At 35.8% G+C, this 26,435-nt stretch overlaps 1 protein-coding gene across 2 annotated transcripts in view; it reads right to left on the bottom strand.

Moving 5' to 3' along the window:
- Positions 1-26,435, bottom strand: part of LOC123316127 (dual oxidase) — a 66,380-nt gene that overhangs the window by 12,765 nt on the left and 27,180 nt on the right. For both annotated transcript variants that reach the window (XM_044902120.1, XM_044902116.1), the window contains exons 4-16: positions 26,163-26,367; positions 23,803-23,969; positions 23,423-23,659; positions 21,646-22,091; positions 20,919-21,120; positions 19,875-20,354; positions 11,544-11,828; positions 11,269-11,472; positions 3,295-3,440; positions 3,077-3,240; positions 1,404-1,778; positions 1,100-1,317; positions 88-313 (exon numbers count right to left, since the gene is read on the bottom strand). In XM_044902120.1, the coding sequence (XP_044758055.1) occupies positions 88-313; positions 1,100-1,317; positions 1,404-1,778; positions 3,077-3,240; positions 3,295-3,440; positions 11,269-11,472; positions 11,544-11,828; positions 19,875-20,354; positions 20,919-21,120; positions 21,646-22,091; positions 23,423-23,659; positions 23,803-23,969; positions 26,163-26,367 (3,355 nt within the window). The remainder of the gene's footprint in view (positions 1-87; positions 314-1,099; positions 1,318-1,403; positions 1,779-3,076; positions 3,241-3,294; positions 3,441-11,268; positions 11,473-11,543; positions 11,829-19,874; positions 20,355-20,918; positions 21,121-21,645; positions 22,092-23,422; positions 23,660-23,802; positions 23,970-26,162; positions 26,368-26,435) is intronic.

Genomic DNA, 26,435 nt, shown 5'->3' with positions numbered 1-26,435 from the left:
ATTACGCAAAATAGATACAGGAGCACTTTCTGATCGATTGGCCTTACATGTTGCAGATAATGTTTTATCCAATATTCTAAGTCTTACCTTGGGCTTTGATGTGGCATGACAGGAAGTTTTCATGCGGTGCAGAAGTTAGGGTAAATGAATGATATTCTCTATTTTTGAAGGCACTGCATGCCAAACGCACCCATTGACCAGACAAGTATTTGAAATTCGGTGGACGATAAAACATTATTTTTATTACATCTGAAGGTAGCAGTTCAGTCTCGATCACGTCTAATGGAATATACCTCGTTCTTAAACTGACAACCTTCAACAAAAATTACATTATAGAAACAATATAATATGTTGATGTGAAATCACGTTAAAAGCAAAACAGATTGGATGTACTCTGTGATAATTGTATGTAAACGAAGTATGCAGTTGTTCATTTATATTGGGCTGAGTGAAATAATTACTCAGTTTTTTGTCTGTCATATAGGGTGTTTTAAAAGTTTTTTCTTTACTGAAGGTAGAATTCTTTAAGATGAACCATTTCACCAAAAATCGTCCCTATGAAATATTCCAGATAGTTATCAGCTTCTGAAGTCCTTCACGATTCCCTAAAATTTCAATTTAGTGTCTGATTATTGAACATTGGACGTCCGAAAACACATGAATCGTTATAATACAAAAAATGGTAACGAAAAAAGGCAGGAGTTTTATAATGGCTCATAATTAAACATGATATGGTGTCGAGGGTGTCCATGACTAAGCACCCACTAGCAAGGTCAGTATCCATACTTTGAAGCGACCACTGACTCGCTTTGTTCTACTAATCTGTGGCTTGACTATTTTGATTCCAAAAAATATATGATATTTAAGCTGTATCTAAATCTTTAAATGAATTTTCAGACATTACGAAACACTGGCAGCAACTAATGTGATGTGCTGACTAATGATGATCCACTCCATTCTTTAAACTTTGTCATCTTGAAAGTTTTATAAAGTACCTAGAGAATTTTTGGTGAATTGGTCAATTTTTCTACAGCCCATTGAAAATACCTCGTATACATGGAAAGCAATATCAAAATACAATAAATAACTTTCGATTCACCTTATCAAGGATGTAGATGATTCCCGGAACTAGAAGAAAAATCCAAAACCTCGGCGGGCCTGTTAACCTTGCTAGACCATGAATAAGACTCAGTAAATAAAGTCCTATATACAGGCTGTGTGTAGACCAAAAGTAGTTATAAGCTTTCTTTCTTATAGTTGGATGTGCAAAGATTACTATAATGCACATAATGATATAAAGCAATATTCCAGTGACACCTGTAATAGAAATATCTCGTGTATAAGAGGGGACATTAAAATAAAAAAATAAAAAATTTTATTAAGTAGGTACCTATTGAACTCACCAGTTATAGTTTGGAAAAGCCAGAATGTTATTCCAGGTCTCACATCAGATGCGAACCGAACTTCGTTGGTTAAACATTTCAAATTTTCTACAGGCTGTGTCGATATGTGGTAGAAATTTATTATGTGTCCTACAGTATGTAGAAGAGAGAAAAATAATGCCGTACAAGCAGCGATCTTGTGGAACTGGATATGAGCATCCAATGGAATATATTGTTGTAGGGAGAATTCTTTGAGTTTTGTTAAGAGATTTCTTGACATCGTTAATAGTAGAATACTGTAACAAAACGACAGTGATGCTGCCGAGCCTCTTGTTACTGCTATGCCTACACCCATTATATGACGGAGATCAGTGTGCTCCGCCATGAAGGAATAATCTAAAATGAGAATGAGAATTAAATGTTATGGACATATATCGTGGAAAGTTCGGAAAATTCTAAATAGATGGAAACGAAGTAAGGCAAATAGCAGACAACATCTTAGAAAAACAGTGAATCTGTCTCGTTTCATCAAAGGGAGAAATTGTTCGTATATTTTCGACCATCGACCACTATCTTGAAAACAATAAATGTTATAAATGTGATAAGTACCTAATTCGTCGTTATCTTTTAAAGGGGTAATATTAGACTATTGGAGAAAACATTTCAATAAAAGGTCTTGCTCGAGCTTTGATTTCTTATTTTGTATGCACGCAGTATCTTTAACCTACTACTGTGATGAACTATTGATAGATGAGAACCAAACATCAAGTACCGATGCTAGTCATACAAAAATTGACACAAGTCAAATAATAAAAATATTTCAGTACCTAGGATAAATTTCCAAATTACCCGTTTCATACAGGATGTAAGTGCTCAACGAATTTTCCGATTTTTTTTTCATAACCAGAAATGGGATTCGTTCAAAAAATTCTCTTATCTGAAGAGCAGAAAATTTCTAAAAATTTTTGAAAATTAACATAAAGGCTAGCCGCACATTGGGGGCAGTTCAGCACAGTACAGCAGAGCCTATCCTAGTAGAGGATTTTGTAACAAATGCAATTAAATAGAACACCGCATATTGGACGTAGCAGAGCAGAGGCCTACGCGACATAATAACAGAGTACTCTGTCTACCCTGCGTCGGTTGTGGGCTTCGCACAGTTTCCTCTGCAGAGTGACCACGTTTTTTTAAATGTAACCGTCAAATGTTATGAAAATGGAATTTACGATACGAGTAATAACGACTACATGCGTACAAAGCACAAAGATGTAATCTGGGAGGAGATTAGCAAAAATTTGGACAAACTATATAAAAACAAAATATTTCCATTTTCTGAATTTGGTTTCGAATTCAAAAGTAGGTTCAGCGTATCGGCTGGATCCACATTTTTGTAAGAAACTAACTAAGGACAAAGAAACAACTAACTATCTATAGGCAATATGTGCGCATTCCTCTATAGTTCCATGGTACTTCTCCTATGCTTTGCTAGGCTAAGCTACTATCAATATGCTGCCATCATTCAGGCAGAGCACAGGAATAGTTTTCCTATGTAGTTACTCCGCTATGCTGTGCTAGGCTACACTGCGTTCAATGTGCGGCTAGCCTAAAGGTCTCCAGTTGAGATGTTCGGCTCTGGTGTGTACAGCACTAACTAAGAAAAACTTGTATACAGTATGGTATAATATAATACTTACGAATAAATCTCTCCACGAAAAGGGCAATAGTAACCACATAAAAAATGAATAAATAGAAAATATTTTGCCTGTTTTCCTCCAAGAAAGTGATCAATCCGTCCCATTTAGCTCTTAGAGCACCCCTTTCCGATTCTGTTGAGGGCTCTATGTGGAAACTTGTCATTCTAACAAAAAACTCAAATCAGTCTTGTGAAGAAAGGGCTTTCCCTACAGTATACCTAGCTACGTTTGTTGAAGTATCCAAAAAATTCTGTTTAGCACCTTTACAATCCAAACCAATAGCAACAAAATCGCCTTTGTATTCCTTCATCATCTCTTTGAAATCTGAATAGGTTAAAAAATTCTTGTGTTGCAAACCGGCATCCTATAACAGTAGATAATTTTATTGTTAGATAGTTAAGAGTATTGCCAGTCATTAAAAATAATCGTTTATGGAAGGAAAAAAAAATAATTGCCGACTACCATTCAATAGAAAGTTGTTCGAGTGAATGTGGCTTCGAATTCTTAATATATGTCTTGTATTGAAATATACATATTATGTTAATCTTTTTAGTTGATTTTTTCATTTCTATGTTTTTCAATGGGTTCAACATTTTATTGACAAGCTTTCAATTAAAGTTTTCATATATCATCAATCATCAATGAGTTCGTACATAATGTTTCCTTAACATTTTTCAGATTAATTTCATTTGTTCAATTTATGTTTTATTCTTAAGCCAGCTTTGAAAAGCTTGAAACGTAATTAAAAGTTCTTTATTTGAAAAATTTACTTTTTCATTGACCTGAAGATGGCCCTCGACAGAAACATATCGTCGAAATATACTCTTGAACAAACTGTATGGTAGTTCGTACAAAAAATGAAGTTTCCAATGTATACGTGAAATGTATGTAATTTTCCTCCTTAATTCACAGCGAACCGAAAAATATCACGTTCCGTATTTGTAAGGAAATACCTAGTTATTTTTCTAACAAGTGCAGAAAGTAGTACTTGTCCGCACAAAACTGCAGTTTCGCGAGGTCAAGCAGCGTAGGTAAGACACTTTCCGCAATAGTTAGGAACAATATTTTTTTACAAGCGCTTGAGATATATAAATATATCCATTATACGAAACATATCGAATGTGATTTTATTATTTCATATATGTATAATGACAGTCCACAGATTATAGAGTAAACATATGGAAAACGAAGCGATTAAAGTGATGTGAGCGCCATCTGTGTTTTGAATGTGTTACTAAGACTCTAAGACTGCTAAAATATTGAAGGGCGATTTGCAGAAAAATATGAAATTTTGTAAGATTTCAGATGGCCATTTTGATCAAAGAGGTTTTTTTGCACATTGAACTACTTAATTATATTTATTGAGTTCAATGGTTCTGGTTGTGGTACTGATTTTTGTTTATCTAGTCCTTTTAGTTGCCGATTATTACATTTTTTGTATAATTTCTTGTTAACAACCTCAAAATATCGTTAAAAAACTATTGCATGGTGGACTGTGGATCATGATGCACTGTGGATCAAATAAAACTAATTTTCCGAAATAAGATGTTTTACTTTGAAATGGAAAATATAGTATTAAAACTAGTATATGTTCATCGAGACCTGTTCATCCACGTAAATTGTGTGCAGGAAGTATCCCTTGCTTGAAGGGCATTCATTAATCAATTTGTATATTGTGTCATAAAGAGACTATATCATAAAGGAATCATAAAAAAAGACCTGTCTTGTATACCTCTATAAGGTTTTTTTAATTGTAGTTCTGAAAATTCTGTGAATACTATGTAAAGAACTGAAATGTGTGTGCTATGTTGGTATATTGTATATTGGTTCATATTAATCTCTCATATAAATTGTACAAAGTTTATCAATTCGAAAAAATATATTGCGTAGAAATAACAACTTTGACATATAACAGATCGCCATATACTTTTGTGTCCTATTCAAAGCTCTATTTTCAAATTTTTGTAAATTTTTTATGAATTTCAAATGAAAATATAGCACACCCGACAGTGTATTCCATTGATATCGATTGATTCCAAATAATGTTCAGATGAAAACTAACATCCTTATTACAATACAAAACTATACTTTTATTTTGTCGCTCAGGATGTTTGATTTCTGATATCAACAAAGTCGATATTGAAATTCAATGCAAAGAATAGAATAGAAAGTGTTATCAAACAGTTTCTCTGTATTGACAGTTACAGTGACTCCTACAAGAGAGTGGCGACAATTGGAAATTTTGCAAGAATATGGCGGCTCAGAATAACATATGACAATGCTATGATCTGTAATTCGTAATGTGGATTGGGTCATGTCATATCACGTCACGTGACCAAATCCGTCATGTTTATTTATTTATTTATTGATTTATTTATTTTTACCCAAACAGACCATATAGATCTCATTACATGGATAACATCATTTTTATACTTCTCATAATATAAAATAGAGAACACTACCTAACCCATGAAAAAATAGTTCAAATGAAACGCCGCAACAAACAAATACAAACAGATAATTACCCGCTGCCGGGGACTGAACACATTGTCTATTGAAATAATATCAAAGAGAAAAAACTCTCATGTTATAAGGAAAAATCAATGAGATGATTTATCAGTGATCTTCGAAATGTACTTTGTGATTGACTCCAGTCAATATCCAGAAATATATTCACTTCATTCGCCAAACTAAGCATACATGCAAGGGGGAATCTGGTGGTGCATGAAATCAAGGGTAAATTGAACATAATTGCAGAACGAGTTCTCCTCGCAGGCACATGGAATCTTATCAATGATAATATCTCAGGTGAATTAATTGTTATCGCAAAAACGATGAAAAACGAGACCACAATTGTCGCCACTGTCTCGTTAGAGTCACGTATTGACATTACGTTTTCAGCGCCATCTCATTGACAAATGTAGCAAACACAGGCCAAAATTTAGTCGGTCTTTAGTTCTTTAGTACCAGAGATATGAGGGCGTTTCCTATCTTTCTCCTCTACAATCTTTGATGAAAATCGTAATTAAGCATGTCGTCTCCATATTCATCTCATCGTTGGCGTTCGATGCATAGAGAATATAAATTACTCTTCAATATTTCAGTGCAAGGAAGCGACTCTTTATAACTTGAAGTGTGTGTAGCAAAATATTTGAACGCGCACGCTTGTAGAAAAAATAAACATTTTAGACAGCCGTATATTGGATATCGCTTACAAAGGACCCCGCACACTTACTTAGGAAAAGCGGGTCCAGTGAATTTTCCCCATTTTTACATATTTTATTTATATCAACCTCAAGAACAATATATCAGATTTTCACGAAGGTCTTACATCCGGTTTGTTCTATAGGGCGTTCCAAAATTGCAGCTACGGAAAAATTATTCTTTAAATTTTGATGATAATTCTTCTAATTTTCAGAATTTCATCATGATGCCTTGGGTTCTGAATAACAAGATATCACAGATATCCAAACACTGCCCACCACGTTAAGTTTCGTTATACAGGCTGTTCCATGAAGCTGTATAAGTAATTGAATGTAACTTTGTTAGTGACTTTGGGACCACCCTGAGTTTTTCAAAATATGATACCATGATGTATGTCCACCTCTGTAGGAAGTTTCATTAATGTACAAAGAACAGTTGCAAAATTATTCAGGTTTAAATTCGGATTTCATACAATTTTTCTTTAAAACTTATCTGTAGTTGATATTGATGTCAAGGAATATAGGTTTTCATTCATTATAATTATTTTGATAGGTATTGTCGGTCAAAAGGTGTTTCTATTCAGGAATGTACAGGATGGAAATAATTCGGTGTCACTAGTCTCCTCATTTCGCTATCTCAAAATCTGTTTATATAGAAAAAAACAGTATTATCATTCCAGGTTGTTGTATCTTTGTGCACTCTAAGGATGCATATTTTTTTAAATATTACACTATAAAAGTATGTCGAACTTTGTGAAAAATTTCACTCGTGTATATATAATTAAAATATTGTTGCCAAATCATTCCGGTTTTAGTTCATTACTTGAAATGTCAATTTATATAAATCATCTGACAATCCTTGTTTTATTTTGCACACAAAAGTGAGAAGATCTTTCTTAGAAATGTGCTTTGATTTAGTTTCATCTTCGGGAACTGGCAAACACTGCCTAAACAAATCATGAAATTCGTCTTTTGTAATTGCACAACAGACTTTGAATTCCTCATCAGTAAAATCCTCCACAATGTACTTCTCTGGGAATAATGACCCAAATCATAGATATGGCGTAGCAATAATTGTTGACAGAATGATAGATAAATCAGTTATCGGTTTCACACCTCTTTCTGACAGAGTTATGATGCTGAAGCTCCAAGCAAGTCCAACACCAGTTAATGTTTTGCAAGTCTATGCGCCTACTGCAGAAAAGAGTGATCAAGAAATTGAAACGTTTTATGAAGAACTCAGAGAAGCACTCCAAACAACAAAAAACCATGAGCTCACAATTATACTAGGTGACTTCAATGCCAAAGTGGGACAGGGCGAAGTTGAGAATTGCGTAGGAAAGTTTGGACTTGGGCGGCGTAATGAACGGGGAGATCGGCTAGTAGAATTCTGTCAAACCGAGAATTTGATAATTACGAATACGTTTTTTAAACTTCCCAATCGAAGACTCTACACATGGAAGTCCCCTGCAGATGGAATCAGAGGTATAGTACGAAATCAGATCGATTTTATTCTGATAAAAGAACGATATAAGAACTCTGTTAAATCAGTAAAAACTTACCCGGGAGCAGATATCAACTCTGATCATAATCCTCTAATAGCAAAAATTAAGCTAAAATTCAAGAAAATAAAACCTAAAACTACAAAGAAATCCATTAATGTCTCTTCTTTGAAAGACCCAGTAGTACAACAAAAAGCAGAAGAAGAAATTAACAAAAATTTGAAAAACTTAACACAAACCAGTTTTAATCACACAGATGTCAATCTTAAATGGAACTGCATTCGGAATACCATGGAAAAGGCAAGTTTAAATCTACCAAAAAAACGCGAAGCAAAACAATTGTGGATGAACGAAGAAATTTTAAAACTTATGGACGAGAGAAGACAAAATAAGAATAACATTAGTGAATATGCTAGACTAAACTTGGAAATTAAAATTAAAATCAAACATGCAAAAGAAGAGTGGTTGAAGAGAAGCTGTGAGGAGGTGGAGGAATATGAAAGGAAGTATGATAGTTTCAACATGCATAGGAAAATCAAAGAAATGACAGGTCTGAAAAGGCATAAAGTATCCACCGTACTGAAAAATAAGGAAGGGAAGCTCTTAACAGATATCAACGAACAACTTGCAGAATGGACCAATTACATCAAAACCATTTTTCACGACAATAGACCGGAATTAACTCTTGATTTTGTCGAGAACACAGGACCAGAAATTCTTAAAGAAGAAGTGATTCATGCCATCCAACAGACCAAAAGTGGAAAAGCAAGTGGTCCCGATGAAATTCCCATCGAATTCCTTAAGTTAATTGACAATGACTCCATCGACATCATGGTTGATCTCTTTAACGCTGTATATGCGACGGGCATAATTCCTAAAGAGTGGCTCAAATCTACATTTATAACGCTGCCCAAAAAACCAAATGCCAAATGTTGTTCGGAGTACCGAACAATTTCACTGATGAGCCACACACTTAAAGTTTTATTGCGTATCGTTCACAATAGAATGTATTCAAAAATAGATGTGGAAATAAGTGATAACCAGCTAGGTTTCAGGAAGGGAATGGGTACAAGGGAGGCACTATTTGGATTGAATGTTCTAATGCAGAGATGTCTGGACGTAAATCAGGATATATATGTTTGTTTTATAGACTTTGAAAAAGCATTTGATAGAGTTCAACATGAAAAACTGATAGGGATATTACAAAGAAAGAATATTGATGCTCGAGACATAAGGCTGATAGCAAACCTGTACTGGGGACAAACGGCTAGTGTAAGAGTGGATTGTAGTTTATCTGAAAGTGTAGAGATACAGCGTGGTGTTCGGCAGGGGTGCATTTTGTCTCCTCTCCTTTTCAATATCTACAGTGAAGCAATCTTCGAGGAAGCTCTTGCAGAGGGAGATGAGGGAATAAAAATAAACGGTCAACAACTCAACAACCTTAGATATGCCGACGATACGGTGATAACAACAGACAGCATTGAAGATCTGCAAAATCTGCTACAAAGAATAAATGACTCTTGCACACAATTTGGACTAAACATGAATTTGAAGAAAACGAAGTATATGGTTATCACAAAACAACAAAATATAGACGTAAACTTAACAATTGATAACACTCCAATTGAAAGAGTTCAACACTATAGATATTTAGGTACAATAATAAATGAGAATGCTGAACAGTTGCAAGAAATTAAAACTAGAATTGAGATAGCCAGAAAATCTTTCATCAAACTCAAGAAGTTTCTTTGCAGCAAGGACATTAACTTAAAATTGAGGATGAGAATACTTCGATGCTATGTATTTTCAACTCTGTTGTATGGTGCCGAGGCATGGACATTAAAAACAGCTGAAATAAACAAACTGGTAGCTTTTGAGAGATGGTGCTATCGTCGCATGTTGCGGATTTCGTGGGTCGACAGAGTTACAAATGTCGAGGTGCTGCGTCGTATGAACAAGGAGGAGGAGATTTATAAAACTCTAAAGAGAAGAAAACTAGAATATTTTGCACACATAATAAGAGGTCCCAAATATCAATTGCTGCAGAATATTATGGGAGGAAAAATTCAGGGAAGGCGTTGTCAGGGTAGAAGAAGAACATCATGGTTGAGAAATCTCAGAGAATGGTTTTCAATGACTTCCAACGAACTGTTCCGTGCAGCTGCAAATAAAGTGCGCATAGCTATGTTGGTAGCCAACCTCCGTTAGGAGATGGTACGCGAAGAAGAAGAAAATCCTTCTCGTCATGATACCTCCATTTAAGGGCTTCTCCATGGCATTCGTGCATTTTTTTGTAGAAATGTAGAGATTTGAATTCCGTTCATTCTAATGTTTTTCTTGGTATAGTATAAACCAACAAGGAGAGGACGAGGTATAAAAAGATCCTCATTCATGTGGTGTCTGCAAATTCTAGCATTCTCACTAATATATGCCATGTGCTATGAAAATTTTCACTCTGCACTTCAGTGTTAACCTGCAGAGATCACCACCGTCTTCATTGCAAATGAAGCACGCATGACTTGGAGTTTGACGCAAAGTATTTAAGTTAACTGGTACTGCAGAATCATCATTTATGTCGTTGATTTCTTCAGTTATCTCTTTCAAACAATTAATGCAATTAATGCACAATCTCGTTAACTGGGTTACTTCCACTACCGGTAATTCTAATACTTCACGCTTCAAAACAGCCAGATTTCTTTCATCGACATCATCTTCTCTATCTATTCGTCTGAGGTTATTTAATGAAAACTCATGATCACATAGGAAGCATGCATATCTATTTCGCGCATTCGTTGCTGTCTTTTCACATTAACTTTCTATAACTTTATACCAATAATGGTCGCAACGATTAAAAAAACAACTAACTGAAAACTACTTAACAGAAGGAAAGGCAACCAACCGTTTAAGTAGCCTACAGAATTCATAAAAATCAAATAATTGACAGTAATCTCAACTACAGATAAGTTTTAAAGAAAAATTGTATGAAATCCGAATTTAAACCTGAATAATTTTCCAACTGTTCTTTGTACATTAATGAAACTTCCTACAGAGGTGGACACACATCATGGTATCATATTTTGAAAAACTCAGGGTGGTCCCAAAGTCACTAACAAAGTTATATTCAATTACTTATACAGCTTCATGGAACAGCCTGTATAACGAAACTTAACGTGGTGGGCAGTGTTTGGATATCTGTGATATCTTGTTATTCAGAACCCAAGGCATCATGATGAAATTCTGAAAATTAGAAGAATTATCATAAAAATTTAAAGATTCATTTTTCCGTAGCTACAATTTTGGAACGCCCCATAGAACAAACCGGATGTAAGACCTTCGTGAAAATCTGATATATTGTTCTTAAGGTTGATATAAATATAATATGTAAAAATGGGGAAAATTCACTGGACCCGCTTTTCCTAAGTAAGTGTGCGGGGTCCTTTCTTTACTTTTCAAACAATGTATTGAAGTCATTCGAAAATAGTCTTACCTGAAACATGCCATCTATAAGTTCAGTTACATGATCGTCTGATAAGCTAGTAGTACGCGCTATCTCGACCAGAGATCTCAACATTTCGGATAGTTCTCCTTTATCTATCACACCGTTGCCATCGTTATCACACATATCGAAAATAATACGGAGTTTGTCCTCAGTTTTTCCTCGAGAAAATAGAACCACTGTATCTAAGAATTCCTAGAAATGGAGGCGTTATCAGAATCTGACCGATCTTGGCCAAAACTACCAGACATCATATTTGTTCTTACCTGAAAAGATATTCGACCATCTCCATCCTTATCTACAATATTGAACATTTTCTTCACGAAAACTGCCTCCGGTTTCATCCCTAGTGCGTTGGCAAATTCAGATTTAGTGAGAGATGTTCGCATGACTGTTACTACTTCGCCGTCGATACTGGTGGTAGATCTTCTTCTCCTTTCACCAGGTCTGAGGCCGAATGTAAGAGCATAGGCCTCTCTGAAGAAATGTTCTAATTTTTTCTGTCTTCTTTCCCGTGTTTCTGCCTTAGCCAGAATTATTTCTCTAGCCACCTGAAAAGATCAATATTTCATGACAAGAAAGGAAGTATTGGCAAAACAATAGGTGTTTCGTAGAAAATTACGTTAGTCATAAAGCTGTGAATGTAGAGTAAGTAAAAACTAACGCCCAAAATTCGTATCTTAGGTATTTACTGATGTAGAATAATTATCAGTTCAATTTTTATCATGAATAACCAACTTTCAAAGTGTAATTTTTTTTTAATGTGAAAATTTTTCAGTTCAAACGTAGAAAAAGCCACATAATAGTTTAAAAATATTTTTCGTGTTTCGTCCGACATTGCATGGATTCGGAATCTGGTCAAATTCCGAGATTAAAGTCAGAATTTAAAAAAATTCCGGGATTAAAATCGGAATTCAAAAAAATTCCAACTTCAAAGTCGGAATTTAGTTAACCTTCCGACTTCAAACTATTTCATTTAGTTCCGATCTTTTACAAGGTGTTCTATGACGACGTGGATCAGTTTCCGAAATACAGGTTGCTTTCATTCATATTCATAATTTATATAATACTAGAAGTTCCCACATATATGATGAATTTATGATTATGTACACAGGGTGTTCTTTGATATTATTTGAGTTTTTTATGAGAGGTCATAACAATGATATGACAATATGTTACAGGGTGTTCCATAACGACATGGATCTTTTTGTTAGGTATATTCAGGATGTTTCATTATTTTTGTATGTACAAGAAAGATGGAAGGAGCATTACTCACAGGTCTTGAATCAAAATAACGACTCGGATTTATCCATTTTAGAACTGCTTCCCGCGTATAGTCCGATGACATCGCTTGATGACGAAATTTCAATGTCGGAAATCATAAGCGCGATTAAAAATATGAAAAATGATAAGTCCCCTGGTCTAGACGGCATTCCGGCGGAGATATTCAAAGCCTTGGATGAGGACATTGTCAATAGTCTCCTAATACTATTCCGCAAGATCTGGGAACAGGGAGATGTGCCACAAGACTTCAGAGACGCTTTAGTTATCAACCTCTATAAGAACAAAGGCGATACGTCGAATTGCAACAATTACAGGGGCATATCGTTGCTTAATGTGGCCGGTAAAATTCTCTCGAAGATTATGGCTAATCGTCTGGTTCCACTCTTAGAGAGGCTTTTACCTGAATCCCAGTGCGGCTTTCGACCAAATCGAGGTACGGTGGACCTAATTTTTACACTTCGACAGCTACAAGAGAAGGCCCGTGAACAACAATCAAGGATCTATACAGCCTACATCGATCTAAGTAAGGCATTCGATTCGGTGAATCGGAGAGCGCTCTGGAAAATCATGGCACGTCTAGGAGTACCCGAAAAATTCCTAGCAGTGTGTAAAAGCCTTCATACCAACAACACCGCTAGAATACAGCATAATGGCTCTACAACCGACCATTTCTCAACCAACTCTGGAATAAAACAAGGCTGCGTATTAGCGCCTTTACTGTTCAATATTTTCGCCATAGCTGTATCGATAATTGCTGACATGAGCATGCCCGTAAGAGGTGTTGGGATAAGATTCAGATTTGATGGAGGCCTGTTTAACCTGAAGCGCCTCAGAGCAAAAACCCGTACCAAGTTTATCACGGAACTTCAATATGCAGACGACTGTTCACTCATCGCTAGCAGCTCAGAGGATCTACAGATAATGATGGACACCTATAAACATATATAAGAAGCTTTAGGCCTTAGACTCAATATTGACAAGACCAAAATCCTGGTAAGTCCGCCAGAAAGCCTTCAAACAGATATCAGCCTGGACAATGAAACTCTAGAACAGGTTGAGCAGTTCAAATACTTGGGAAGCTTCATAAATACTAGGGCTAACCTTGACACGGAAATACACAACCGTATCAATTCGGCATCACGGGCATTCTGGAAGCTGAAGGACAGAGTGTTCCAAAATCACGACCTCAATCTGAAGACCAAGACAGCTGTTTACAGAGCAGTGGTCCTCCCAACGCTTCTTAACGGAAGCGAAAGCTGGACTCCCTACAGGCGACATATTAAACAGCTTGAACAGACGCAGCAACGTCATCTAAGACAGATAATGCACATCAGATGGTTCCACAAAGTTTCGAATGCAGAAGTCTTGCAGCGCGCGAGTTGTACAACAATTGAGACTCAAGTAACGAGGGCCCGACTCAGATGGAGCGGCCACATTCTGAGGATGCAAGACACAAGACTCCCCAAAATAGCTCTATACGGCGAACTCACTGAGGGAGCCCGGAAACCAGGAGGCCAGTATAAGCGGTTTAAGGATACACTACATCAATCCCTAAAATCAGTTAATGCTAATCATAACTGGGAACAACTAGCGTTAGACAGGTCACAGTGGAGGTCTTTGGTCCACAGTTATAGTGGAGAATCGAGAAGGATACAGCGGCGGCCAGATCTGGTTGGAGACTATCCATGCCCTGAGTGTGGAAGGATCTGCAGGTCACGGTTGGGTCTCTTTAGTCACAGGAGGGCACACAGTCGCAACTAGCACTAAGAAGTTACAAGTCTGTTCGAATTTTTTTTTTTTTCTTCTTCTTTTTGTAGATTTATTCCCGGTAACGGGATACAGCAATGAATGAATGAATGAATGTACAAGATGCCATTACACCAGTAAGAAAACCTCATATATTCTGCTCTATAATGACTTGGTTTATTTCCAGGTATACTCCCAACAAACACATTACAAAGCAACTGTACATATACTGCATTACAAGTGCAACCTGAATGCAACACAGAAATTGCTGTACTGAAACTGCACAGTTTCTGTATTGATAGTATCCTTCCAGACATAACTATTTTATGTATAGGACACGTCATAGATGAAATAATCAATTTTACAATGAATTTTCTAAACTATACATGTACTCATTTATCGTGTAATACCCTTTTTTTAATAACAATGTCTTGACAACTTTCTTATATTTACTAAGAGTTAAGGTTTGTACACTAAGTGGAAGATGATTGAAGAGCTTAATACTTTGATACATCGGGGACGTCTCAAACTTAGAAGTTTTGTGTTTCGGATAGGATATTATTTCCTTGTTTCTAGTGTTATGAGAGTGAAAACTAGAAAGTTTGTTAATACAACTCTCATTCTCCTTTATGAATATGAGACATTTCAAAATGAAAATGGAGGCCAAGGTGAGGATACCTTTCTCAACAAAAAGAAGTCTACAAGAGGACCGCGGAGCAGCACCGAACATCATTCGTAGTATTCTTTTCTGAATTATGAAGGCCCTGTTAACTTCCGAGGAATTTCCCCATAACATTATATTATAGCACAAATGACACCAAGCTATAATAGGTACTTATAAGGTGTCTCACAGGAAGCGTATCCTTAATTCTTGCTATTGCATAGTAGGAGCTATTAATTTTTTTGCACACTGCATCAACATGTGTGTTCCATTTCAGATGTTGATCAATATGAACACCGAGGAACTTGATGCTATTGTTCGAAGGAATACTGGTGTCTACAACACGTATTACAAATTTTTTAGAACACCAACATTTGTCAGTGAGAAATGAACCAATTCAGTCTTGCTGACATTCAGCATAATAGCATTCAATTGGCACCATTCCACAAAGCTCTGGACCAGAAGTTCACACAAACGCTGTAACTCCTCCAATGTGTTCGCAGAAACAGCTATAGATGCATCGTCAGCGAATAAAATTATTCTTATCATCCTCAGCAAAGCCCGGTTTCCACGAGAATGTCTTAAAATTTTCCTTCTTAGATAGGTCATTGATAAATAACAGAAAGAGGAGTGGTCCCAGGACCGATCCCTGTGGTACACCCAACGCTATATCATGTTCAGTGGATACAACTTCTTGAACTCTCACGGAAGCTGTTCTACCAGTTAGATAACTGTGAATCCAGTCTAGGAACACCCCCCTGAATCCAAAATCATAGCATTTGTTCAAAATGAATTTATGGGAGAGACTATCAAACGACTGGGATAGGTCGAAAAATATTCCTGCGACACAATCGCCAACATCAATAAGGCATTCATAGATGAAATCCACTAAAATGCAAAGCCCCAGTTTGAGTTGAGAGGCCAGGCCTGAAGCCATGCTGAGCACTATCAAGTATCTCATACCTATCCAGGTATTTCATCATTCTATTGAACACTATTCTTTCAATTACCTTAGAGAATATACTCAAGATGGATATGGGACGGTAATTCAAAATATCATGAGTACTATTCTTTTTATGCAATGGAATAACAACTGCCTTTTTCATAAACCGAGGAAACGCACCTGAAACAACTGATAAGTTGACAATATGAGTGAAATGCTGTTCTATCTCTGATCCTATCACCTTCAGAACCCGCGCAGAGATTAGATCAACGCCTGAACTCTTTTTATTTTTGAGGGATCTCAAGACATCGTGAACTTCAAGCTCTGAAACTGGATGAAAGAAAAAAGTTTGAGCCTGAATACCTGAAGTAGTACATGAAGAGGATAATGAACCCTTATAATACTGGTAGAGGGTGGTCTCCAGCAATAGAAGTAAAATGGCTGGCGAATATTTCCGCTAAAACTCTCGGCTCCTCATACATAATACCATCAATTTTCAATGAAATGGACTTCTGTTCCGCGCTCTTACGGCCTGTCAAAGCATTAACCAAAGTCCACACTGTTTTATTTTTATTGTCTGATCTTTCGACAAGGGCACTATGAAAGTTATATTTGGCACTTTTCAATAAGATATTATAAGAAGCTTTGGCTTTTTTGTATAAATCAAGGGTAGATGGGCTTTTGACATTTGTATATAACCAGTGAATCTTCTTCAGTTCTTGTTTAGCATGCGTAATTTCAGGGGTGACCCATTTTTTAACATTTTGAACATGATCGGTATATCTGATTAGCGGGCAACATACTTCAAAGTTGCTCAACATTAGAGTGAAGGTAAATATCTTCAAAACTGCAATTTTGAATTTGATCAACAAATTTGCACAGGTTCCTCTGACTCAAACTCCTCACTAACCTAGTAACAGGTTTTTTCTCAAGTCAGGGCCAATGGACAGTTCGAGCGAAATAGCTCGGTGATCACTCAGAAACGCTTCAAAAACCTCAGCATGACAAATTGATGGATCTGCATTATTTAGAATATAATCGACTTTAGACACAGACGTATGACCCGTTATATCAGTAAATACTCTTGTAGGAATGTTAGATGAGATGTGTAGATCATAACATTCCATTAAATCAATAAGTAATTTGTAATTTATACATTTGTCCTTCAGAAAATCAATGTTCAAATCACCACACACAAATATGTTATCGGTTGAAGCACAACAATGATTCAATGCAAGTGATAGTCTATCAAGAAAAATTTCAATATTACCAGAACATGGTCGGTAGACGCTCAGAATACCCATCCGCATGTTATTAACAGTCACTATTGTTCCACATATTTCGCACCCCATTTCTTCCGAAAATCTGAATACACACAAATTCTTCGTTTGCAGCCCAGACTTAACGTAGATTTTATTGATCCACCATGTTCTCTATTTGGGCGACAATAACAGGCAGCTTGTATATAACCAGGAATGTTCATGGTTTTCACATTTTCCTGCTCACACCAGTGCTCTACAATGCTTACAATCTCAGGATCACGCTCTGCCAAGATTGATTCCACGGTCACTATTTTATTTTTGATGCATTGAGCATTCAATTGTAAAATTTTAATGGAAGCATCTTTCACAACTTTTAAGTTGCTTGATTGTTCACCGCTCTCGGGCGAAAAAAACGATGAACACTGGCCTTATTAGGCCAGTTTGAACCGTCAAGGGCTCTTTCGTAATCAGAATTAGGAAGAAGTACCTTGAAAGACGAATAACTTTCCGGATATCTTGACGAGAGTTTCTCACACTTCACAATAGAGAAGTTTTTATTTAGAAAATTTTGTAAATCTTCCACAGTAGTCTCAGGCTTCAGATTCGATACATGGAATGCCTTAAATTTCTCAACTCCCTCAACGGATGAGCTCCCTGAAAAGTTTCCAACAACCAATGGGCGATTACGTCGCTGAGATGAACGCTTACGGGAAACGACTTCCCATTCCAATCCATTTTCCTGTTTATCCACCGATGGCGGCACTAATTCTGCACTAAAAAATGCAGTACTTGATATATACAGTTACTGTATAGTATCTCCTATTGATATTTCTGCATTTTAAAAATGCAGTTTTTGATATACACTTACTGCATAGTTTCTATATTGATAATTCTGCATTTTGAAAATGCAGTATTTGATATACTTTACACTTTCTTTATTGATAATACCGCATTTAAAAAATGCAGATTTTGATATACAATTACTGTACAGTTTTTGTATTGATAATTCTGCATTTTAAAAACGCAGTTTTCTATATACAGTTACTGTACAGCTCAAGGGCGGTCCTACTGGGGGAGGGGTAAAGGGTGCAATTACCCCCCCCAGAGCCCATAACGAATTCGATTTTTAAATTTTTTATATGGAAAAACTAAGAAAAAACAATATTAGAATGAAATGAAAAGGAGAGATTCCTTGTACAATTTAAATAAAAAAAATAAAGTATGGGGCTGCAAATGCTACCTAGAGATACCTACAGGGTGTTATCTGAAGTCTTAATTCGAAATTTCAATTGTTCTTTCATTTACTAACCCCCCCCCCAGAAAATCAGTCTGGGACCGCCCTTGGTACAGCTTCTGTATTGCAATACCTAAGCTGTTTATCAAAACTGCATTTTTGAAATGAAGAATTCTGAGTACAGAAACCGTGCAGTACATGTATATCTAATACTGCATTTTTAAATGCAGAATTATTATTTCAAAAATGCAGTTTTGATATACAGTTACTGTACAATATTTGATATACAGTCACTGCACAGTATTTGATATACAGTCACTGCACAGTTTTTGAAATGCGGCGTCAAGTGTAGGTAGGTACGTTCGCTAGAGTACGTTATTGCCGATTATGCCCGAAAGATCTGTTCTTTGTTGGAACGTTTAATGTTAGTCGTTGGGCGTTGGCCATATTGTTTTTGATTAGATTTGGATAAAGAGTGAAGATTTGTTGAGTATAGGTGAATTGTGTGTGCAAAACTATAAAACTGTGTTAAATATTGAACAGACTTTACTCTGTTTTCCGTAGTGATAATAGTGTGCGAGATGCATTTTCTCCAGATACTGCATTTGACTAAATTTTCGAGCAAGTAACCATAAAACAACCTTGAAGACACCAGACGCCCCAAAAAAAAACTGGTAACGATCTGGACCAGCCTATATAGGATGTCATTGGATATATTTTCTACGTTTTTCGCATGAGGAAGTCAAACCCAAATAGTGAGAACCATCTAAAGCTGTAATTACCTCTTCATTGAAAAAACAGAAGATCATCCAGGAACCATGTGTACCCTATAATTATCATCGATTTTCATTATATCCTGCATATTCCTACATATGGAAGATTAGTTTTTATAAAATATTCTGTATATATAGAGAAATGACCGAAGACGTAATAGAATATAGCCTGTATAAGATTTTCATAACGTTGTTATGATTACACATTTCCTTACGCTTTTTTCGAACATTGCCATGCGGAAATAGGCGGAAATAGGAAGAGACATATGTTTGAAGAGATTACATCGTTCTCGTAGAAGAGTTATACTGCTATCAATCCAACGGAGCTACCTAATAGGAGTTGACATTACTCCGGAACCCTTTTTCGTCATTGTCTAATTCGGAATCTCTGTTGAATAAACTTTTCCCCCAATTTACACCATTTTCGACCGACCCCTCTATGCTTACTCCAAATTTCTTTTAGTAGAGACTGTTATGGTCGTGTGACTCGTGTGATAAAAAAATCGCTCTATTTTTAACAAAAGCAACGACTGTGTCAGAATGAGCCACATATACCAACTTTTTATACATTTTTTTACGCAAATCAAGTGATAAGTATGTACCTATTTGAACAGGGAAACCGCTCTCATCAATATTCGTTGATAAAGATCTATAAGTTCTCGTCTAAAAGAGTATAACACAATTGTTTACAAACCTGGGAACAAATGAGGTTCTTCTTATTGGACGATAAAAATATCTCCAGTTTGTTCATGAACTTTTTTCTCGAACCTATGGAATCCAGTTCCAGAACCATATCGTGGTCTCTCGGCACTTTGATCAATATAACAGGTTTCCTCTTCGAGGAGCTCCCAGCAGACTCTTCCACGTGTACGGAGTCGACGGATTTAAAATCAGCAGTTCTCAGTTTTTCTCCCTTTCTCCCTATGATATTGATTGCGACATCTGGTCCAAATCTGATTTTGACAAGTCTTTTGTGATTTGCGTGTAGCCACTCTTCGACTACCATAGTATCTAGGGGTAATTTACCACTTTTTATCACAACTTCCTCTTGTTGCATCCTCAAACGACGTCTTCTTCGATTTTGGAGTTTTACCACACCATAGCCGGCACCAGCGCAGAATATTGGCACGAAAAGAAGGAAGATGCAGGAATATATGTAGGCTATTTCATTATTCTGCAAAAAAATACCAAGAGTTTGGTTTGATAGTTACGGCATTTTTTTTATGTATTTGGATATTTGATCTTTTCATGAAAGAATGTTGAAGGATCCAGTTTGAAAGATAACTTTTCCTGATAAAATATAACAGCTATTGGCTGTTTTTCGGTATTGTTATTCTGAATTATTTTCATAGTCAGGGACATTATGTAACTTCCGTTAATGAGCTAAATTCGTCCGAAGGTTTCGGAATTGGAAAGTTTCCTCAAAATCTCGAAAAATGCAGGAACCATTGAAAAAAAAAGCTGCGTAAGCAAAGAGTTCCTCTTTGGCGTAAGTACGTAATTGTGATTGTGAAGCACTTATGCAAAATTATGCGAAACTGTATCACCAAAAAAATAAGAATATTCTAATTCAGATTTCACCTTATTTTGCAAGATAAAGTTGGGGAACAATCAAAGGATAATTTTTCTCTTTGCCCATAGTTTGGTTTTGCCATTTCAATTATAAATATCAATTATATTGGATTAGAATTCGTTAATCTATTCAAAACGTAAGAGACACTAAAATATCATGTATTACCTCGAAATAATCATATCCTTGGTGCATTACACAGGGTTCCATCATAGAAGCATTTAGTTGCATAGGTTGAGGACAAGGATCGCCATTTTTCCAGAAAAAAACATCTTGTTGAATGTCATGCGCTCTGATGTCTGTTGCGTTGACAATGATATCCCACAGTTTTATCTGTCGAATTCTTTCGATTTCTTCCTTCGTAAAGAGACTGTAAGAATATGAATCATGATAAGTCTTGCAACGAAAATAACCTAGAAGGATATCCAACATTTCTAAAAGAATGGCGAACCAGTTAGATGTGAACAGTGAATGAATACCAGGTGACCAAGTAAGTAATCTATCTAAGAATAACTAAACTCAAACTGTCTAAGAATAACTAAACTAACATCTAATAATTAATTTAGATGCATATCACAACAACATGAATAAGTGTTACGATCTGAATCAAACTAGCCAATTTGTCATCATCAGGACAACGAAAGGAAGAAAGTTCCATCTAATAAGAGTATATGCTGACCATGGTTTCGGTCTTATTGACCTCGCCAGAGCACCACAACTCCTTCTTCGATGGAAAACGTTTGGAATTGGCGGACTCTAATTAAATACTAGTAGTAGATTCTGAGTATTGTCAAGTGAACTCTGTACAGTTTGTAGTTACTTATTTCATCGCTATGTTAAAGTTACAAGGGAGAACCACAATTTCATTATTATAAAAAAATATTCCCTAACTCACCCATTTTCTTCATTCTCGAACCAGAATCTATCAGAGTCTCTGAGCCTTATGAATTGTTCTTTTATCACTTCCTTGAATAACTCTCCAGGGCCACCTATACTTTCCAACATCCCACCAACATAAACATCTACGTTATCAATGTTATTATTGTAAACGGACACTAAAGTTTGAAGTATTTCAGGTTTTTCTTTGAACAATTTCGGATTTATATCCGACCAATTTTCAATTTTCTTCAAGCGATAATGCGTCCTTAGTGTGTTGTAATCAGGCAAACCGTTGTCTCTGCCACGCATTATGTTCAATGCCCCCAGATCTCTCCGGGAAAACTCCATCGGGCCGAATAGCTTATCTCTAACGTCTGAACAAAGAAGCGAATCTTCCTTTTCTGCCAATTGAGAGGACATGCCCATTATCAGCTCATCGAAAGAATTGTTTGAAAGGATCTCCTGGAAAGAGGAGAAATTATTTTTCATCTGCTATGGATCGAAAATTTCGTTGATATTTTCTGTTAGTTTTCTACCTACAAATGGGAATGTGTTTGAGCAGTATGAAATCCAAGAAAAGTAAAATATGTTTAGGAGCAACCCTCAAGATGTTTCACACTTACTGGTTTGATCTTTATTATTCTTGCCGTATTTACCTATAAAGTATTTTTCGTATTGAAATTTAAATTAATTCTTTTTATTAGAAAAAGTTCGATATTCCCTTCGTGCTTTATCCTAAACAAGATACTTTCATTATATTTGTGTTTTTATTGTTTGTAGAAAATAGGACTTTCTGTTTATCTGTTAATGATGAATCATCCATATATATCCCCTCTTTAATTTAGTGATACTTTCAAAGTCAATATGTCTGAAGGTTCATAATTTTTCTCGTAAACTACTAGAGATAACTAAATAGTGAATTTTTGTATCGAAATAATCATTACCCCATTATTTTCCTCCCAATTAGTATCAGTGGAGACCTTCGATTCATTTTACGGAGTTATAGGAACATATATCTGAAACTTTCTTCTCCATTTCCGAAAAAATACCGAAATTCCATGAGTAGTTGGTAGGTATGGATAAAGAAAATGTAGGATAATATGTACAAAAAATTAGCATCCCGGAAAATAATAAAATTTGGCACAAACCATTCTGACTTTATTTTATGGTTAACTACTCAACAGCGGGTTTCACAAAACTTTGATTTTCCGATCAACGATTTGACACTCACTCGATTTCTGAAACGAAATCACTGAAAACTTGTCATTTCTGAATAAATTGAAAAAGTAGCAATTGAGAATCATTGAATGGATGTATAAAGGTCATAATTTAATGCGAGAATGATATCATGACGGAATTATCGATTGAAAACAAATTGACATCTACTCATCAATCAAGCGTTGATTCCCCGATCAAGCTTTATGAAACCCGGGGCTAGTTTTCAACTTGATCCCAGTATGTGTTTCCCGAAATATTGGCAAATGAATTGAGTCAGGAACTGGATTTCAGGAACTGGGACGACCATGCACTCTGTTTATGAATTTGAACAAGCAATAAAATACTTCCGAGCTTTTATTCGATTTTTTTTCCGAATGGTACTCAACAAATAAAATAAACTTATGTTGAATTTGCAGTGCTCCAACCTTCTCTAAACCTCAACCGTAAAATTTTCAGGCGCTGTTCGAAATTTCTTTCTGGTGACAGAATATGGAGTTCCGAGTTCCCTAGAGGATACTCGATATAAATATAATGGGGTTATTGAACAAATAACATAATATGCAGAGTTCGCTTACATTCGAATCCCACCAGGTAGAACACAATCTGAGTGCTAGGTGACCCATTGACGTTTTTCTATAGTTGCATTCACTATCTCTCCTGTATAGCCCTGGTGGTATCAAGGAGTGTCCGAATCGAAAAGCGGCGCTTTGAAAGACGTGTGCAATTCCTGGATGAATGTCCTGTTTGTATCCTCCATATTCCGGTAATTTTTCACCAATAAAAGCTGGCAAGTATTCATATACTATAATGTTCTATAAATAAAAATATACATTTTCTTCAACCTTCACGAGTAAAATGAAAGTTAATTTGATTTACCATGAAGTGAAGGCAATAAAAATATGATGAACTAGAATGACGATAAAACGAAATGAAACAATCAATAAAATTAACACACCTGTAAGGTAGCTATGACATATCTACGAGTTTCTTGAAATATTTCTTCGTCAGTCCAAGTGGGATGACGTTTTTGGATACGACCCGCCACTACATTATGCCAGCGGAAGAACAAAATACTTAGGGCTAAAAGAGCTGGATTTTGATTGGTTCTAGGATCACCCAATACTGAAAGAATGAAAAAATCATATTATGTAGACACGAGAAAACATATTATAATAACATAATTATCTTTAAGATATTTAAGAGTGAGACAACATTTTGAAAGATTTGAAAAAGGAGAAGAGATGGAAAAAACTGCAAACACAGAGGTGAAAAAAGCATCAATCCTAGCATGTAGGAAAAACCAAAGGTAACAATATGTTAATGAATGGAGAAAATATTTCAAAAACTTACCCACACACTAGTAGGTTATAAAAAAAAACGACATGCCTGTGTGTGAGAAATAGAGGATAAAAAATATTTTTATATACAGAGTATGAACGAATAGTTCCGAAATAATCCAAGGGGAGCTTGACTATCCAAAATAGTGTGGGTCTTTCATATAATTTTTTGAGAAGCCCTTTCTTAGATGGAGCCCATATACTAAACAGAAATTCTATACGGAAGCGTTCTCCTAGGAACCCTAAAATTATTCACAAGAAACTTTTTTCTTTCATATTATAAATTTTTGATAGTTTGATACAATTTGAACACATAACTTCTTCTGTAATTTCTTGTTGAAAGAAGGTAACTATTTTTTAAAAAAAAATTATTTATCATGCACGATCCGTAGTGTGGGTCGTATATACGTGGAATTATTTTGAAATTAAATTTAGCTATAATGTGTGAATATCGACTGGACAAATTATATTATATCATTTTTCCCCATCATTAAATTTACCTAGTCTGTCAGTTTTCTAATTCCTAAAAAAAATTGAAAATTGCATTACAGGTGTTGTCTTTAGGGGACTGTATTTAAGTATGTGCTGCTCAAAAAAATGTATACAGGGTTATTAATTGGGAAATCCGCATACAATAAGGGAAGGTGGAGGAAACCGAGGTGCTTCTAAATAACCCATATTTTATGGATCCATCATTCTTTATTAGGTACAGGGTGATTTATTGATGCTACTTATTTTGTCCACGAATCATTTATTTATGAACCACCATACACATTTTTGTAACACTTGATTCCTACGTTCTTTGTCCATGAGACTTGATATTTGTTGTTTCTGAATAAAACTTTTTCACTTTAGTGAAAAAGCTTGTCGAATCTAGATGTTTCGAAAATTTGGTTGCACACAATTTTAAAGAATAGCTTGAACGATGAACTGTTTTTTATTCTTCTAAAATCTGGACCTTATTGAGGAACATATGCGTATAAGTTATTTTCGTAACAAGTGTGGAATGTGATACTTTTCCGCAAGAGACTGCAGTTGACCGAACGACGCGGTGGACAAGAGCATGATTACTCAACTCTTCTGATGTACCTTTTCTTTAATATAAAAATAAAATTAAGCAGTGCATACGTATTGTTTGACTTAGGCCCGGTACTTTCACCTTCGAATAAATTTTATTCAACGAATAATGACGTACCGACATTCGATCTATGACAAATAAACTCTTCTAATTAAGTTTCAATGACAGATTTATTCGATGAATAACACTATCTGAAAGTGAAAAGACTGCATTTTTACTAATCTTACGAATAAGACTTAATAAATGCGAATAAATTTATTTATTCGCACGTGAAAGTACCGGGCCTTAGTAGATAATACACTTCAAGTTTGATATCCCATATTGTTGTAATCATAAACCTGAAGAGTATTTATTATTCACTAAATTATAATCAATATACGTACACGTACGGACTGCTCTATTTTATTTTCATTTTCAGCAAAAATGCGCCACTAAATTATTACAGGTACTCTAAGTGAAAAAATAATTAGAAGCGAATGAAAAAACTGTAGTTCGGTTCATAAGTTTTGATTTTGAATAAATGAGGAAAATCAATAAAGCAGCCTGAATCTTCATCAGACCATCAACCCTGTATGAAAGACCCACACTGTTTTTAACACGGAATCACCCCTTGTATATTTGTTTGCAACTATACATTTATATCCTGTATGGATTCTTAACGAGGATTCAAAAACCTGAGTCAATATTAATATATTTTTTTATATCAAGAGCCATGGGCGCCCGCAGGTGGGGGCCAGGGGGGGGCCACGGCCCCCCTGAGGTTCTGATAGACACCGTTAGAGAAATTTTTTTTTCAGTAAAACTAATCGTAGATGATATTTTGCCCCCCCTGAGAAAAATTTCTGCGGGCGCCCATGTCAAGAGCTCCTTTTCACTTTGGTAGAATTTCTAAGTACTCACAATATAACCTTTCCATATTTTGGGTTTTCATCATATGCGGCATAGGATTATTGAACAAGGGAACCCTCATTGAATTTCTCATAGGCATAGTTCCACTCTTGTCGGTTCTGAAAGTACCATTCTTGAACGATCTCATTGTGTTCACCCATGGTTCACTAGTGCTGTAAACGAAACTTCCATCTATCCAACTAGTGACGCGGTTCAACTAGAAGTGCATAATGACAAAATAAATAAAAATAATACACCTTATACTTTATTCCTCCAAAAGGCCAT

This window comes from Coccinella septempunctata, chromosome 1 (assembly GCF_907165205.1).
Source record: "Coccinella septempunctata chromosome 1, icCocSept1.1, whole genome shotgun sequence".
NCBI lineage: Eukaryota > Metazoa > Arthropoda > Insecta > Coleoptera > Coccinellidae > Coccinella > Coccinella septempunctata.
This window is presented reverse-complemented; position numbering and strand designations above follow the sequence as displayed.